Source organism: Pygocentrus nattereri, chromosome 19 (genome assembly GCF_015220715.1).
Source record: "Pygocentrus nattereri isolate fPygNat1 chromosome 19, fPygNat1.pri, whole genome shotgun sequence".
In the NCBI taxonomy this organism is placed as follows: Eukaryota; Metazoa; Chordata; class Actinopteri; order Characiformes; family Serrasalmidae; genus Pygocentrus; species Pygocentrus nattereri.
The window spans coordinates 12313000-12332488 of record NC_051229.1 but is presented as its reverse complement, the minus strand read 5'-3'; the positions used below and the strand labels follow the sequence as shown (position 1 = coordinate 12332488).

General features: G+C 39.7%; 1 protein-coding gene across 4 annotated transcripts in view; it reads right to left on the bottom strand.

Moving 5' to 3' along the window:
* pde1cb (phosphodiesterase 1C, calmodulin-dependent b) overlaps positions 1–19489 on the bottom strand; it is a 141812-nt gene that overhangs the window by 1129 nt on the left and 121194 nt on the right. For all 4 annotated transcript variants that reach the window (XM_017707392.2, XM_017707393.2, XM_017707395.2 and 1 more), the window contains 9 exons: positions 19096–19224; positions 17942–18043; positions 17204–17324; positions 11353–11434; positions 10767–10887; positions 8476–8648; positions 3950–4174; positions 3007–3069; positions 1–2227 (listed from right to left, as the gene is read on the bottom strand). The exon at positions 1–2227 is cut by the window's left edge and continues 1129 nt beyond it. In XM_017707392.2, the coding sequence (XP_017562881.1) occupies positions 2211–2227; positions 3007–3069; positions 3950–4174; positions 8476–8648; positions 10767–10887; positions 11353–11434; positions 17204–17324; positions 17942–18043; positions 19096–19224 (1033 nt within the window). In that variant the 3' untranslated portion in view covers positions 1–2210. The remainder of the gene's footprint in view (positions 2228–3006; positions 3070–3949; positions 4175–8475; positions 8649–10766; positions 10888–11352; positions 11435–17203; positions 17325–17941; positions 18044–19095; positions 19225–19489) is intronic.

The window sequence follows — 19489 nt, the reverse complement described above, 5'->3', positions numbered from 1 at the left end:
GTGTGGACAGTGAGTTATGGTCTGTTTGAAGTGCCAAAATGATAATATAAATAATAAATATTAAACGTTGGTATTGGCATTTTAATGATATCCTCTCACTATTACTGACTTTAGTGTGTACAGAAAACTGACCAAGAACTGTTAACAAACACAGCCTTAACACAAATAAAAAAAACTATTGTTGCAATATTTGCTTTTTCCATCCAGAGTCAGTGCTTGTGATTTGTTCTCTTCACTCAAACAAAAGCAAAATATACATACATAATTTCATAATGTGTATACAGCTGGATAGAATTATACAAAAAAAAATATCCCAACTAAAGAAACTATACATTTTATTTACAAATGCTAATTACGGCCTTGTGGATATGATTATAGGAGTAAATGTTGTAAAATGAAAAACTACATACAGGAAAACCTAGGAACCCACAAATGAGCACAAATCACAGATGTACCAGCAATCAGGCCCTCAGTGTTTACATGACATTGTAGTTATGTTGTTAAATGCATATATTCTCTATACAATAGAAAGGCTGGAAGAGGCCAGTTGTTCTACCAGAATGGACAGAATAGGACGAAATAAGAGGTATTTCAGAGAACAGGTGGAGAAACTGAACTTTACTGTGTCGCGTTGTAATATTGCCAATGATGCACAGTGGTATGGTTCAAACGAACATTTATTTATGCTTTATTGAAAACGATATATGTTGAACCTGTGGCTGCTACCAGTTTTGCGGTGTAACCAAGTCGGTGTGTCCTTCGGTGCGACTCTTACTCAATGCCATGAAGAGAAACAGGCCATTTTAAAGGCATCTGTAGCACAGAACAATAGGATGGGTTACTAAGCGGCACTCTGAGCTTTACATCACTGCAGTGGAAAGGAAGTCGGAGCATGTCCATTGAGATCCAGGCACACTAAGAGCGACATATACGAGGCCGATCAGGGAATACTGCCACTTCGTAGAGCTTTTCTTACTTATAAAAGCTTAGGCCTAGTTGCAGGTGTGTCCGTTTACAATATAAATACATATACACATTCAGTGGATTACTGTATGTCCTCTATTAGCTATACATTTTTTTACAATCATGGCATTGCAATTGAACCACTGTGTTGGACTGTTTGCACTAAAGTCAACAGTGTACACCGGGTTACACCAGGGACATAATAAAGCAAGTTCAAAAACAACAGAGCAAAATTCCACTCCACCATCGGACCACGAGGTGCGGCTATGGTCCTATGCATATTCAGGCCAAAACTAGAGCATCACTTAAATCTAAAGGTAAGACTTACAGTTGCTTGGATTTCACGGTGACATGAGAAGGCATCATACAGTCTAATACACATGCTTAAAATTGCATCAGATGGGGAAAATTTTGAAGATGGACCAAGGCAGTAAGACATTATTTATTAGGTAAATTATACTGCTTGATAAATTTACCTAATAAATGCATATAAATAATATATAGCTTCAGTGCATTTATCTGTCCCCTCAAGCACCCCTAGTCATGCAACACACAATAAAGGCAACCGGCAGAAAGTGAAACGGCCATTTAGACTTTGAGGTTGCTGAGCAGACGCAAAGTTGTGAAATAAATAGAGTATGTGAGTAATTGCATGGAGTGCATGAAGAGGACTGAAGAGGCTTGAGTCGACTCCTTCTTCTGACGGAAAATGCTATCAAACGTGATGACACAAGCAAAAGGAAGAAAGAGGGAATGAAAACGATAGAATGAAAAAAAGGAGCAGAAGGAAGGGGGAGTTAACATACAGGAAGACACTCATACCCCCAGGAGATTTTTTTTCTTTTTCTAAGAGCTAAAAATGGCCAGAAAACAATCCAATGAATGTCAAATAGCCTGCCAGACTCTGCTTTTGAAATTCCTAGTTTGGAAGAGTATCAAGAAAATAGAGAAGGTGTAAAAGGAAATGAAGTAGCATCCGCCTCCCGGCCTCCTCACACACTCCCTGTTCGAGTGGCAGCATGAGACAGATCTGCCTAGAAGAAACTCTGGAGTCACTGAAGAAAGACTGAAAGCGAAGGGCCTTCCTAAAGAAAGAAGGCCAGAAAGCAAACAGCGTAAGCAAGGGCTGTGTCCAGCAGAGGGCACTGTGGAGCTTCAGTTACATTCCTCAGGCCACTGCAAAGGAGCTGGAGGCAAGCGTGCAGCACAGCAGCCTGACAACAGGCAGACTCCACCGACAGGCCACGCTAGTCCCCTTCAGTCTCTGTAAGTAGAAATGGAAATGAACTGTTCAGTACATTAAAGGGTAAAACATACAGTAATATAAGACTGGTGTAACTGTTGCTATAAACCTCGTAACAAATTTTTTCTTAATTTTTTAACCTCATTTGAAAATGTCAGCTGCAGTTTAGATCATGGGAACATTAGAATATGAAGAATAGACCAATAAAAATTGACCAAAGCTCTCTACATTGACAGACATTAAACTAAGACTTTTTTCCTCACTTAATTTTTGGCTTTAAGGTAAAGTGAGAATGTCATGACAACCCAATGTTACAAAACAAGTGTCACAGGACATTTAAGTTACATAAAAATGTATGTTTATGTAAGCTGTCATTTAAAGTCTTATCAATACTTTATAGCTCTTTTTTCTCTCACCATCCACTTCATTACAAAACCCACGTACAGCCACACTGTAAAAAATTCAGTCTAAAATTACAGTAGTTTACCGGCAGCAGTTTTTACAGTAGCTTACTGTGTATTCGCAGCACTTAAACTGTATTTTAAGTGCAATTTCTGTTTTTAATTCAAATTATTACTGTATTTGTACATGTTTTCCCCTGTACTTCTAATGTACAGATCATTTACACTCTAATGTGCACCCATAGCTGTCAACCCTCAGTTTTGCTGCATTATACAGGAGAACATATACAGACTTAGCCAAACACCACAAATCCAGCTAGCTAAGTTCTCGAAGGAAATGCCTTAATACTGTATCTTCAGTGGTTTGTGGAGTTTGGAAAAGCATGTATGCTGCATTACCTTTGAGTGCTTTCTCCCCTCCTTCATCACTCCCTGGTGAGCCCAGCTCCTCTGAAACGTCCCCTGTGTTTACAGACAAAAGTCCAACAAAAACAATGTCAATATAAACAGCCTGAGCTTTTTTTTTCTTGTGCTGTAGTTTCATTTGTTTCTTGTGTCCATTTTATTTTGCTGGTTGTATGGTTTTCCTTTTTATTTACTGCTGTTATTACTGTGCTTCACCTACAGGCATAACATTATTTTTATTATTGTAAAGTTTCTGCTATGACTAGATATTAAAAATGTTCAGTTATTTGATTAATCATGAAATTTTAAAAATCAAATAGTGAATTAAGATTTTTTTCTCAAGCAAATTATCTTTACATGTTAAAGAACCATGAGATGTCCGGTATATGTCTGCCACCAGAGGGCAGTGAAGAGCCACTGTCTGTGTTTCTTATCTGTTTTCTCCAAAAAGGAAACAGATTACTGTAGCCAGCTAAAGGCTCCTGCACACTGGAGGAGAAGATCCATGCGTTTATCCCTGTCTGTTTATCTTAAACACTTTTCAAGCAACATGTCACATACTATTGATCTGTGGTCTCAGTCAATAGTGGCACAGTTAAAGTAAAATGCTGATTGGCATCTGCCCAATATGTCTGGCATATGGTAGCCTGTAGCCTTAGAAGACCTATGGGGGAATAAGTATTTGAACATTTTTAGAACAATTTTAGAGTAATTACAATTTCATTCATTCATTCATTCATTTTCCAAGCTGCTTCTCCGTCAGGGTCGCGGGAGTAATTACAATTTGAATATATATTTAACTGAAACACCCATTCCTAGCCAGCATATGAATACACACTGTCCTCACTGTACTTCCAATGATAACCACTGGATCAACATCATCATATCATATGTGTCAGTCCTAATTATTGTGACCATTTACATGAAGGTAGCATACCATTGTGCAGTTGCTTGTTGCCCTCCTTGTTCTGTTTGTTCTCAGCATGGGGGCTTTCCTCTGGTGGTCCACTCACCCCCCCAGGCTCTGGGTCATCCTGACCTGACCTTGTACTCTTTGGTTCTGGCTGATGTGTCTCTGGCTCAATTGGTCCCTCCTGGCTTGCAGCAGCTCCCTCCAGCTGAGCCTTCTCTTCAGCCTCACGCTTGGCCTTCTCTTCCATCTCTGTGGCCATTCATTAAGGGGAAGAGAGAAATTTAGTTCACCTTGTAAATCATGTTTAAATCCTAAGCTTTTATGTAGTTATGAGGCTGAAGTGTTGACATACACAGACCCATGCAGTTTAAAGAAATAATATAGGACTATAATATGTTTTTGCTAGTATTTGCATCGATAGCATTTTTTCCACACAGAGTATGTTTTTTTATTAAATTGTTAAAAATCTAGCTGATTTTAAACAAAGTGCAGTAGCTAGCTACAATACGTTACTCTGGATTGAGTAGTGAAGAAGAGTGGGTTTTGTTCCCGTCAGAAAAGTGCTTTTGTGAAGCTTTAAGTATGTTTCATAGTTTTGATCCCATGCTTCTCCCCTGTCTCTTTCAACAGCAGTCTCAGCAGAACAGTGACAGCAGGAGTTACATCTGAAGCTAGAGAGCTCTCGTTACGTTTTATGTCTTGATAGAGTCTTTTGGTTGATAGACTTTTAATAATCTGAGGTCAAATGTCCTCTAAAGCCAGACATACACTGTGCCGTTTTAAAAATCTTGTTCTTTGGTGACTTGCACTGCACATTTTAATACACCACATGTAAATGTCCGACTGCCATGGCACTGTGTGAGCAGACTCTCGTCCACTGTCAGCTTCAGTCAAATGTTCATTAGCATGGCAGTGTACACTAGTCTTACGTCACATGGAATCAAGTGGTATTGGATATCGGGTTTAGTGTTGATCCCTATTTTTTGCATTCGTCAGTTAGTAAAACCTGGAAAATCTACACAGTAAATAAATAAATAAATAAAAACAATAAACTCCAATCAATTTCTTTAAAGCTTGTCCTGGGCTGGGCTGGAGAGTGCGAAAGTACGTCCTCCATTATTGTACTTGAATATTTTTGCCCTACAAACTCTGACTTGTTGGTGTCTTCCCTTCCTCACTTTGATAAAGGCATGAGTGATTTCACAAGTGGGATGCCATTTGTGGAATGCCAGTACAAATATGTATATAAATTTATTGTAAAAGACACCTTAAACATGGGTAAAGTGCCCTTAACAAAAACCTGTGTAGGTGTTTTAAATAAAAAAAACCAGCACTTAGAAAACAGCTTTTCTTTGTCCCAGCCCACTATAACTGCACTTTAAGATTAAATACAGCAAATGAAATACTTCAACAGCATTTTAGCATTAATGTGTGAATCCATTCAACATCACACAAGTGAAACATCTTTTTTTCATGCGTTATTTACAGATTAAGAAAATGGATGTTTTTGTTGTGCCCCAAACTTTCACTCAACTCGTTCATTCCGGGTTTGCATTACAAGGATTTTATATATAATACAGGCTGTTATTTTTGATACTTTGTTATATATTTGAGGAAAAACTTGTGGCTTTTTGAACGTTGTACTTAAGCCATTGCAAAATACACAATATACGCAACTCTGTATTACTGCACCACAAAAAAAACCTCATCCTGTTAATGGATTAAACTTTGACTCTAAATCTGCTTGCATGGAACACTGAGTGTACTGATGAAGTAAGAGCCCTTTTTTTTTTCAAACTAAGGGGCTGCCTACTTATTTTCTTAACTAGAACTAGGCTGGTCAGCTACCTAACAGGCTAAAAGATAGCCTGAACAACTCCATCATTAATATCACAGGCTTTAATTAAAGTACTTACAATATGATTCACTGTAAAACTGCAATATAAATGTCTAAGGAATGTCACATCAATGGCTTACACACTTCAAATTTCCACGTTTCAGTCAGAAGTAGCATCCATACTTCCTAAATAGTGAACTATCTAAGTTTTAAAATTCTAGCTTCTACAGCCAAATAGTCCAGTATTCGTCAACTATGGATGTGGCTAAATCCCAAATGACTACCACCAGTTTGCCTACCGGGCAAACAGATCTACTGAGGACGCAGTCTCTCTGGCAATGCACACTGCACTCAACCACCTGGAAGGAACTAACACCTATGTTAGAATGCTGTTCATTGATTTCAGCTCCGCCTTTAACACCATCACCCCCTCCAGACTCGTCCCCAAGCTCAACCCACTTGGAATAAGTCACACCCTGTGCAGCTGGATTAGGGACTTCCTCACCTGCAGACCCCAGTGTGTTAGGATGGGTGAACACACCTCCCCCTCCCTCACACTCAGCACAAGTTGTCCACAAGGCTGTGTCCTCTCACCGATGCTCTACACACTGTACACCTACGACTGCACTCCAAAACACAGCTCCAATACTTTCATTAAATTTGTGGATGACACCACAATTACAGGCAATATCACCAACAATGATGAAGGACCATACAGAGAGGAAGTCAAGCTCCTCACAGAGTGGTGTGCCGCTAACAGCCTCTCCCTCAATGTCAGCAAATTGTTTGTTGACTTCAGGAGGGGAAGTAGAGAGCATGCACCACTGAGCATCGAGGGGGCAATGGTGGAAAGGGTGAACAGCTTCAAGTTTCTTTGTGTCTACATATCGTCATACATATGGTCGCTCAACACATCCCACATCATCAGGAAAAGCCAACAATGCCTTCACTTCCTCAGAAGGTTAAAAAAAGTCAACCTGCCACAACAGCTCCTCTGCAACTTCTACAGAGCCACAGTAGAGAGCATCTTGACCAGCTTCACCATCTGGTACGGCAGCACCACTGCTGCTGAACGCAAGGCCCTGCAGAGGATGGTCAAAACTGCTCAACACATCACCGCAGCTGTCCTCCCACCCATAGAGGACATATATGACAACCGATGTGAGAGGAAAGCCACCAACATATCCTCAGACCCCACACATCCCAGCCACCCCTTGTTCCATCCTCTGCCATCCAGAAAGAGGTACCGGAACATCCGAGCCAGAACCACCAGGTTCAAGAACAGTTTCTGTCCCTGAGCTGTCAAACTGGTCACACCGGCAGCACCAACCTGAGCTTAACAACAACACTACAGTCTGTTACTGATCAGCCTGACCACCCAGCACACTACACACTGAGCTCCACCAGCTCAGAGGACTGTATGCTGTGCACTTCATCTCTGATGAAGCCTTATTTCTAGTATATTTATATATTTATACTGTAACTGTTTATTTAAGATGTTACCTGAACATTATGCTGCTACTCTGTACCTGCACTGTACACTTTATATACAGATCACTCTTTACACCACTAGTACTTTTACTAGTGCATTTACTGTACTGTACTGCAATTCACCAGCACATTTCTGCCTATAGGGTGGCACAGTGGCGTGGTGGGTAGCACTGTCGCCTCACAGCAAGGAAGGCCTGGGTTTGATTCCCCTGCCGGGTGACTGGGGTCCTCTCTGTGTGGAGTTTGCATGTTCTCCCCGTGTCTGCGTAGGTTTCCTCTGGGTTCTCCAGTTTCCTCCAACAGTCCAAAGACGTGCAGTCAGGCCAATTGGACATGCTAAATTGCCCCTGGGTGTGACTGTCTGTGTCTGTCTGTCTGCCCTGCGATGGACTGGTGACCTGTCCAGGGTGTATCCTGCCTTTCGCCCAAAGACTGCTGGGATAGGCTCCAGCACCCCCTGACAGAGAAGCGGCTTAGAAAATGGATGGATGGATGAATTTCTGCCTATATACCTGATACATTTGAATAACAGTCTATACGTCCAATACATCTATAACACATCTATAACAAGTCTACGTTCGACACCTGTACCTACTGACTATGCACATTTTGTCTTGTCTTATACTGTCTTTTGTCTTTGCACTGTTTACTATGCATCTTTTATTACTGCACTGGAAAAGTAGCCCGATAGTGTTTCGGTATACTGTACTACCCTGTATTGTATAATGACAATACATTTGAATTGAATTGAATTGAATTTAATTTAATTATTTTTAGTTATATTAAGCACGGTTGAGGTGCAGGAGTCAATATTAAAATTCCTACATAGTGCACTATGTAGGGAGCAGGGAACTATCTGAGATTCAGCCTGAACATGGCAAGTGGGTTGCCCCTGAACTGGTGCTATATAAGACTCGCAGTGGTAATTTGATTAAGTTAAAAAAGATCATGAAATGACCACAATATACAGTGATTCAGCAGTCCATGATTGCTTGCCAATGATAGCATTCTCTAAAAGAATAGGATATTTTATGTCAGCTATCATTTTATACAAGCAATAATCAACTCGAGGCTGTGTGTTACTGCGACTTTATTATGGGGGGAATAGGAACACCCTTCCGCTTGATAAAATTACAGTCATGCACAGCCCCTTGTGGTTTATTGCTTTAACCTATTCAAGTGAAGGTTTCATGCATTTCTTTAAATGCAGTGTTTAGCCCACCTTTGTCTGCACGAGCCTTCCATCTTTCTCGGTTCTGGTAGACCTGCTCGTTCCAGAGGGCCTTGAAGTGCTTGAGGTCAACAGCCAGCAGGGAGCAGTTGTGGGCCGCGCTGCTCTCCGATACTGCGCTGTTCACACTGCCCCGCTTCCCTTCTGCAGAAATGTTGCTCAGACTGAAGGGACAAAACAAGAGCTTATAGTGTTATAGCCTCTATTTGAGCAAGTATTGTTAAGAGGATGTGCTATTAATATTACTGAGGTGATGTCTACAACACAAGCGTGCAGTCCTGCATTGTGGCTTTACTTGTAGAAAATGCATATTATATACGGAACTAACTGAACACTGTACAAATAACATCTACAAAGAAACCTGAAAGGACTGCACATTGAAAAATAGCCACTTTTCACTCCCCACCCAGCCGTATCACACGCCAACACACTTATGCTTCAGAAAAACACTATAATTAACTGGAAAATATGAGGTCATTTTGTATGAGTAATTCTTCATAGCACTGCGATGTGCCTTGATATTTCCATCCTTAATGAGAAGCCACTGAAACACAATGAACACTCTTCAAGTGTGGTGCATTAAAGTGATTTCAGTATGGTTTATGGATTAAAATATGGTTTCTGACAAGACTCCAGCTTTAAGATGGTTTCTACAGGTGTTTTTTGCTACACAGCATCCTTTTTTCTCACTTTTATAGATAGTAGTATGTTATATAGCATCAGAAAATACAAAAGAGGCTATTTAACATCATGACACTGTTTGAGGCAAGTGTGTGATAATTTAGGTATGCAGTTTGAGAGTTTAAGCTTCCTTTGCTTGCAAGTGGAAGGACTCCGTTGAAATTGGGGTGCTTGTGATACGCTACCTGAACATCTTGCAAAATGCTACACATATACACACTTCAAATATAAAAAATGCAGAAGCTGACTGCAGATGTTCAAGATGAGCACTGCAATGGTCAGGCCAGTGTGTTTCTCTGATGTCTGAGCTGAGAGACAACAGTGTTGCATAAGAGCATCATCTGCAACCTTAGCACCAAATACAGAGTATAAACCAACAAATTCAGGAACCGGTCACATGCCATGGATACTGAAGAGTGTCCATATTCCTGAGGTCAGTAGTATGGAATTTCTGAACCAGTTACCACATGTGAAATATTGAGTATACGCCATGGTATATAAGTCTGTGTATTAGTTTAGCCTTAGACAGCAGCTGATGGCACATTGATTGGATGGTTTGTATTGCCCACACCAGGTACTGTGTCAAATTGCTGCCCACTTACATTTTATTGCTGTATGTTGTGTATTTCATAACTGATCAAGATAACTGATTAGACTGGAGATCGATATTTCTTCACATATCAGCCATAATTGCAAAAGTAAAGAAGCAAACTTCTGGCCAGTCTATTGGTCTCAGTGCCTTTGAGGCCAATGACTTGTGCATGTCTGAAATTTTTAGTTCACTTGTATCGAATTTTAAATACATGCTCTGAAAGTACTGTAGTGACACTATTATTTTTTGTGTTTAAGGTCCAAGTTAAACCTTCCCCAGTGGAAAACTGATCAGTATTCTTTTTTCTCTGTAGCATCTAAGTAGTGAGCTCTCCCACTGTTTAAGACTTCAGGAGCTGAACTGAAGGCCCTAATGTGTCAAATTAACTTAATTAGGCACTGACAGAGAAATCAACCAATCGCAATACTTAGAGGAGTACTAGATACATAACTGACTGTGAATATAAGGCAGTTTTTCGAAATGAAAAAACAGCAGCGTCCCTATGCCATATCTTAAATGAAGCATGTTCGACAGGGCTCTGACCTAAAGGTCTAGCTCTAATAGTCACGGCTTTGGAATAAGGGAAAAATTATGTAAATTAGATTTTCCACCAAATTACCATTGTGAAGCACATTCAGCCCCTGTCTGAATTAGGAGAGTGATTATGCATGCTAGCCCTATTGTTTAATCAGCAAAAAGCTGGATCGGAACTCCATCAGGCACTACAGAAAATCAGCAAGCAGTCACTTCCTCTCCACGTCTGGCTGTGCTACTCTTTTGTGATTGGCCCCCTGGTCTGCATATCTGGATTGCTGTGATTGTATCGGGGTGCTAGCTGAAAGAGAAAGTGCTTTACAGTGAAATGTGCATTAGCCACAACGCATTAATGATGTTAGATCGGAAGCTGCCTCACTGATGGCTGAACAGATTCAATTAACCGCTGAGCTGTTCTATCTGATGACCTGTAATATAAACCAGTCAAAAACGCACTCCTAGTAAAGCTTCTGACCTGGACCTGCGAAAGCCGGCCAGGCCAGAGTGGGCCGCCTCGTCGATCAGAGGAGTCACGATCTTCTCCGTCATGTCCGTAAGTACGGTGAACGTGGGAAGGACGATAAAGTCGATGAAGCCTGCAAGAAGACATTACACAAATGCTCAGTGCTGACCGCTGCTCTGGTAACGTTTGCTGTACAAACATTAATACAATACAGCTTCAGTTAGAGACTTTCACAGAAGAGCATTTACACATTTTAACCCTTAAAGGTATGGATGTTTCTCCAACTATTCGTAAATACCTGCTAATTAAAACTATTATTATTTATAAAAGTGATTCCAAACCTTTGAATGGTTTTGAAAAGTGATTCCAAATGATGATTTTAAATGGCAATGCACATCTAAGACAAACTTTTAAAACACTTACAATGCCAAAATAAAAGGTAAAATATATCTACTACTATTTTGACATTTTGTTTGTCAAGTGCCTGAAAAAAGTATGAGAGAGGTGGGGGATGAATTCATGGGTCACTAGTGACCACAGTTGAATTTATAGGTTAACTGAAGCAGAAGCAGATTTTGTTAGTGTTTGTGCTACTCACCGATCTGGGACTGGGCCACCATGGTAGACTTTCGGTCACACAGTGGTGAGAAGGGCAGTCCAAGCTCTGACTCCTTGTCACCCTGGATAAACAGATAAGTAGATTAAAACTAAACTAAGAATCACTTCTACATTATATAATAACACTGTTTACAGATCATATCATAATAGGGCCTCATAGCTTCACTGTATCATATAGAACCATAGCCATATCATGGCTTACTGAATCACGGTATGGCACATATAGGAAATTGCTTTATTATGTTTGAGTTGGGAAAATTAATTGATGTCACATTTATGCCAGCTTTTGTTGGATTGTTTATTTAGAGATATTTGGGTAGCACTTTCATTTACGGTCCTTTAAGCTCTAGGAATTAACCAAGTAAGTGTGAGATACAAACCACAAAGTATTATTTTATTTATTCTGGGTAAAATTTTGGCAAGATAGTCTAGCTAAATTACACTAAAACGCTCAATGGGTTCTGAGTATTAACTGTGTAAGTACATGGTAAAACTCCACAGTACTGTGCCGTTTTTTTTTAGTAAAAATCACCAGGTAGTTGTATGGCATAAAAAGACTGTACAAAGTACAAAGATTCTTGGTATGTACTTGTTTATTACCCAGAAACAACAATGCAAAAGAAGGCACTGATTCTTTTTCTATGGTTTTACTGGGTCTTGTACATTGTGCCATGTGTTTACACTATATAACTCACTGGTACTCGGAGATGTATTAAACATGTGACATTACATTGAGATTACATGCGGATATGTTTGTACTACCACCTCGCTACACCAAACACATAATGAGATATTTTACTATGCCCTTTATTAGCTTAATAGCTAGAACCTGTTTGGCATTTCAGTGTAATTTGGTCAGACTGTCTTGGCACTTAGCATCATTTTAAGCTAGATCACGTCTTTACATATCAAAAAAAGCACTTAGAGATCCTGTTACTAAAGGAAAAGAGGAGATTGAAGGCAGAAATAGCTTTGCTTCAGCATTAAAGGGTTAAATCTCTCTTAGGCCTGTGAAAGCCACCAGTACTCATTAACCTCCTGCCCTGCAAATCTCTCAATGCCACCAAGCCTGCAGTGAAACTGACACACACAACACGTTTCATTCTCTCTCACACATACATGAATGTATCACTTTTTCTCCCCTCTAACAGTCCCACTCATACAATGATCTTTTTTTCCCTCTCTCTCTCTCACTCTCGCTGTCTCCGTCTCTCACTTTCTCTATTTCTCTAAGACACACCAGGGATAGTATTGTTAACAAAAACCACTGCAAAAACACAAAACCTAGCAATGAGAAAATTTACTTGTTAAATGTAACAAAAATTAGATCCCCCCTGCACGTAAACCTATAACATGAAAGAAAACTTAACAATAAAACAGAGTTTGTTTTATGCCCTCCCTGCAGCAGGCTGGGGTTGTTCCACCACCTCAGCAAGTACACCATATTAAACCAATAGGAGTCCTTGGGCAAGACTCTAAACGCTGCACTCACCTACACCTGTAACATCAAATACTAAGTAGCTCTAGACAGAAGCACCTGCTCAGTAATGCTGGGTGATTAATCCAATATTATTTTCAATTACAATTTTGGCTTTCAACTACTACAAGATAATCAAGTTAAAGTGATTATTGTGTCACATTCCACTTCACAATGATACTCTGATTTTGTCATAAATCCAGCACAATCCTTTCCTTTACAGCAGTGCACTTCAGCCCTTAGTGTCTTTTGAGACTCCAAAGCAAATTTGTGCCACATGTTGTTCAAAGTTTGGCAAATGAAGAGGAAAGTGTCATCAACCATACATGTAGTATCTCCACCCACTCTTTACGTGATCCTCCTTATTTCAGACTACCCTCCTTCAAATGCATTTTTCCATGCACACAGTCCATAAATTGCCAGTTTTGTACATAACGCTCAGGCAGAATGTCATGATTTGACACGCATACACAAACAAGCAATGTACACAACCATTTATTTACAGTTAAAAAGTATGAACACCCCTGGTCAAATAATGATGATTTGTTGATTTGTTGATTTTTTAAAAGTGATACATCTTCTACAGAGAACACCTTTCAATACATCATTTACTGGAAATTTCAGTGCATATTAAATGTGCCATAACTTTTACACAGGCCATGTTTTGCATATTTTTTCTCAATATGGTAAATACTACAAATATACAGTAATTGTGCAGCAACATATGCAGAAATGCTCTTTGTAGAGGACATGATAACTTATTTTCACTTCAAGAAAACCAACTTCACCAATTTCACACTTGTGAAGACACATACAGACACACACACACACACACACACACATGCATACACTCACAGTTTGTTGCGTCACAAAAATAAAAAGTGCTGAGTCACTTATTGCACACTTAAAGACAGTTGGAGGGACAGGACAAGCAGAGAGAGTTTCAGTTTTAGACAGTGGTAAAAAGCCTCAAACCCTAAAGGCTGTTGGCGAGACAGTGAGAAGCAGCAGTCGGGTTACTGATATGACTGTTAAAGTTTCTCCAGTGCTTAGGACATTTCCTGAAACAGCTAAAACCCTGAAACAGCTAAAACACACACCAACACATTTTTCACAACTACTCTTTTTTAAAGATTAGTGCTACTGAATTAGGAGAAAAAAACATGCTAAAATATAGTCCATATGCTGCTGCAAGTCATCCTATAAACCCGGAAAAGGCTCGATTTAGGTCTCAAATGCAAAAACAACATTATACTCATGAAGATATTATGATAAATAAAGTATATAATTCAATCACACCCTTCACAAGTTTTGAAACTTTGATTACTCTTTCAATGCACTTTCAATCATCACATTCATCCACTCAGGGAACGGGTCTGAACCAGCATTACAAACGCTTTTCATCATCCATTTTTAGGGGCTGCTATCACTAAAGCAAACAAGGCTCAACAGTGCAGAAAAATGACTTGAACAACATTTAAACTGTACTTAGGGGGCAGTCATGGGCTGGAGGTTAGGGAACCAGCCTTGTAACCGGAAGGTCGCCGGTTCGATCCCCGTAGCCGACAGCACATGACTGAGGTGTCCTTGAGCAAGACACCTAACCCCCAACTGCTCTCCGGGCGCTGCGGATTGGACTGCCCACCGCTCTGGGGAAGTGTACTCACTGCCCCCTAGTGTGTGTGTGCTCAGTAGATTGTATGTGGTGTTTCACTTCACGGATGGGTTAAATGCAGAGGTGAAATTTCCCCATTGTGGGACTAATAAGGGTCACTTAATCTTAATATGCTACAGGTATTTAGTGCCCTCTCTGGTGGAACTGTGTAATGGCAATCTGCTGTGCTTTGGAGCCCTTCCCAGAGGGCATTCAAAGAGAACTTGGTCAAAACTCGATGAACAACGTGTCAACCGAGGATGAGAATGAATATCCAGCTATGCCTTCATGTCTTTATCAGTATAAGGATTATTTTGTATTTGAGGCCAAAACATCGGGCCTTCTTTTTGAGCCTGTGCATGTGGCGTTAACACACAAAGATGTATGCCATGATCTGAAAAACTTCTGTTAAATCCAACCTGACTCCTATGACTTAAGTTGTTAGTAACTAGGTAGTTAAATGCAAGGTCATCAGTCAAGTGTTGTGTTTTTTTTCTTCCTTGTTATAGAAGCTTCAATTAACTAGGCCAGCTGGCGGTTGTCACCCTCACTATAATGATTACAGTGATGCCTCTGGGACATAAAGCTTCCTCCTCATCCTGTAACCAGGCCATCCCTAAAAAAGACAATTTTTGGGTATGCCACTGCTCAGAAAGACAGCAGACACTCTTACAATTTGATTGGGCCTCTAGACCCTTTACGCCCCTCATTCCTTAGGCCTCTGATTCCTGAATGCAAATCACAAGAGAAAAGACCAACTCTATAAAAGTCCATAAAGTTCAACTCTTCATCTTTTTCTCCAGAGAGCCTGTAAGTGTGTCTGCTATCTACAAGAAAATGTGTGTTTATAGCGTTGGGGTGAGCCGTGTACATCTTAGCAGCAGCTAACTGTGCCAGCAAAGAGCGCTGCAAGAAAATCTGCTAGAACTCAGATGCCATCTGCAAAAATTGGCAGTTTTTTTCTCACTTGCTTGAGCACACAAATGTTGAAAATCAAAATTCTTCATCTTGTTACTCCATATTCCTCCATTTGTGCCGAAACTAATCCTTGTGCAGGTGTAGCGCTGATTGGAGGAGGAGCGGACAGAGCACTGAGAGAGGATATGTGGGATTAAACACGGAGAAATGGATTATCTCCTCATTTTCCCTCTTCCTTGCATTAACACATGCACGCATACACATGTACTCCAACTTACATTTACCTCATACACTGCACTTACATATACAGCTTAAATACACAGCCATAGTGCACACACATACACATATATACATACATCGTTTGGCCTGTTCAAACTGGTACACTTGAAATCCTGCAGTCCTCATTTGCACATACACACGAGGACTACAAGACCATACAGTGTCCCATTTCTAATTCTGCCATTCAAATGGGAACTCATGAGAACCCTCTATGCATACAAGGTACAAGCTAGGACCAAACAAAGTATATGGCAGAGATGTACACAAGTCTTGAGTATTTGGGGTGTGAGTTTGGGTTGAATCTTTGGGGTGCAAGTCTATGTCAAATTTCTGGGGTCTAAGTCCAAGAGCGGTATTAAATCTTTGGGTTGCAGGTCCATGTCGAGACTTGAGTCTTGGAGGAGCAAGTCCGAGTCAAGTCTCTGGGGTGCAAGTCCAAGCCGAGTCTTGAGTGTCTGAGATCTGAGTCCGAATCAAGTCTCTGGGGTGCAAACCCACATCAAGTCCCACTTGAGTCTCAAGTCTCTGAGGTGTGAGTCCGAGTCAAGTCTTTAGGGTGCAAGTCGAGTGGACTTCTAAGTTTTGGGGTCTGAGTCCAAGCTAAGTGTTTGGGGTGCAAGTCTGAGTCAAGTCTTAGGGGTGTGAGTCCGAGCTGAGTCTTGAGCCTCAGCAGAGACTGAAAGTTTTTCTATGATGAAGACTTATTATTTATAATAATGAAGTTACTTTCAATGCATTAAGGTTTTTGGTCCTAACACCATTGTCAGGATTAACATGGTGGTGAAGAAGATAATTCAGAACTAAAATTACATTTTTACTAACTGTTTATTAACGTGTCATTCAGATGCACTGGGCTTGTAATTGCAACTGAGCCACAACAGACAAGCAAATTAGCTCATTTAACAAAACGATAACCTATTCTTGCCAGGCTCGGCACATGTAGGCCCTGCATCTCACAGCTTTTCAATGGCAAAAGCCCATTATTGTGTTAATAATATTACAGCAATACTGACTGAACTAGTGAAAGTGAACAAAAAACACCATCATGGTTATAAAATTTTTTTTAAAACATGTAAAAAGCATTTAAATACATCTAAGTGTAACTTAGCGTGAGAGGAATATGTTACAGAACACAAAATACTTGTTCTATGAAGATGGTTGGATATTCAGAAAAATAAGAGGTAATTAACAGAAACTGAAACTGTAAAGAACGTTGTGTATCTATACAATATTTCTATTATTTAAGATGCTGTTTGTTTGTTATTTGTTGAATTTATGGCATTTGAGTTTGTGAAAATTGATAACTGACAGTCATATAAAGCAGTAAAAGAATAAAGCAGTAAATTAAACTGATGTACAAAATTAAAACAATCAATTTAAATATAAACGTTTTAGCCCCATAAAATCAGCCCCATACACACACATTTACACAGACAGGCACGCAAGCATGTACACACACACACACACACACACACACACACACACACACACACACACACACACCTGTCTGAAGAACTCCTCCAGCAGTGAGGTGGTCCAGCGGTGATGAAGATCCCAGTTCTTTGCCGGGTGGCTGATATCTGCTGTGTGCAGCAGCAGAGAGAGCGCTTTGGACTTGTCAATTCTGTGAATGTAACACAAACACCGTTGGGGTTCAAATAAATCGATTCACGTCTTCCTTCTCGTTTGTATGTTCTTGTGATCAAATAATCCTTAGAAATCACAATCCCGTATCTACCATTTGTTATGTCTCTCAGTGTTATGGCCCCTGGCTTTCTCATTTTACTCCTGTCTCCCTTTATTTGCTGCTCTTAAAACAGAACTGACTCCCAGAATTGGAAATATCAATATGTAATTTTACTACTTATTTTTCTTTCCATTTAATATTTTATGGTTTGTGCCTGTGAAAGAGGTTTGCTAGCTGGAAGAGTTAAGACATAGAATCAGTGGAAATATCATTCTGATTATACCAGAAAAAAACATTACAGAGATAATGACAAAAAAAGAGAATATTAAGGAAAAAGAGGATAAACGTAGAAAGGAAAGAAGAGAACAGAACAGAGAAAGTATAGAAGACAAGAGAATAGAAGAGAATAGAAGAGAAATAGATAAGATAAGCAAAGAAGAGAAGAGAAACATAGAAGACAAAAGAAAGAAGAGAAACAGAAGAGAAGAGAAGAGAAGAGAAGAGAAGAGAAGAGAAGAGAAGAGAAGAGAAGATGAACATGTAGCTCTCCTCACCCCTCTGGTTGCTGTAGGAAGTTCTTCATGGCTTTGACCTGCTGAAAATGGCAGGACATGTCTGTGGCCAACACCATCTCCACCACCAGCGCCCTGAACTCCCTGACAACAACAGAAGAAACATTCAAAGCAGTTATTAAACTGGAAATTTATTGGAAATTTGGAAATGAAAAGAAAACAGTTTTCTGGTTTACCTGCAGCCAGATTGCACTGAACTGTTAATGACATTCACTACTGCAACACCACAGAAAATAAGGGCCAACCATATTTCACAGGACAAATTGAGGGGGCAAATATGTTGAAGTCAAACATTATAATGTCCAAATTTATCAAATTACATGTGAAATGAGCTAACCAGCTAGCTAGCTGTTTTGATATATGAAAAAAATGTTTTAGTGAATGTAAAACTTTAAGTAAAAATACTTTATCTAATATAAAATTTGTTTCACCACCTTCCAAATTCCTATTTAACTGCAAAAAACGGAAATCTAGCCAATAAATCTAATATTCCTCATATTGCTGTGTTCTTACAAGTGTATTTCACTTATTTCTATACATTATTTAACTTATTTAGTTAAATTATCTCTTTATATATTAGCAGAAAAAATATTTCTTCTAAAAATATGCTTAAAACAAGCAAAATTATCTGCTGATATAATGAGATGATTTGACTTTCCAAAATCACCTAAAACAAGTACAAAATCTGTAAACAAGTCAAATGATCTCCTAATAAGGTTACAACTCAAAATGCAGAATATTATATAAACTAGACTTAAGATCACTTGCCAAGACATCATTTTTTGCAGTGTAGTTCAAAGACCCTTAAACAAACATGTTCAAAAGCCCAGAGATCACATTCAGGCTCTCTCTAGCCTCCTGTAACATCTATAACACACAAAACACCCTATTGAAAGCCAGCACACACAGGAACAAGAGCTGTACTGGTGATGAATTAGGTTTGGTTAAGTTTGTTCTACTGAGCTTTTGTTCCTTCCTCTCCTTTGAAAGATGCTGCTTTTCCTCATATTACAGTTTGATCCAACATCCGTTCCCTTACGACAGCAGCAGGCAGAGAAGGATGGGGTAAAGAATTAAATAAATGATCTACGAAGATCCACGTCTTTAAAGAGAATGATAACGTAGAGGTTCCATACCTCCAGTCATCTTTGGAGAGGTTGTAGAGGATGTTCATCTCATCGTCGTCTTGTAGAAGGCGATACGCCGCACTCACGTGGTGGCTCTCCAGCACTGAGCGGTCATTGTACAGGATAGCCGTGTCTGACCTGGCCAGCAGAGACATGCAGTATTGCAGTATTGCAGTATTGCAGTGTAGTTATAGTTAAACCTGTGCTGAAGTGGTGTTCTGAGCTATATATTAAAATGTTTTTTGGAGAATATTACACATTTTTACATGTATGTAAGATGAGTTTATCACTTGTGATTATCTTCCTGACTGGCAGAAAACGAAACATTTAATGAAGCAATTTAACTACCTGTGCAACAAGATGACTGTGGTGGAAAATAAGAAAGTAGTAACTTAAAAATCGT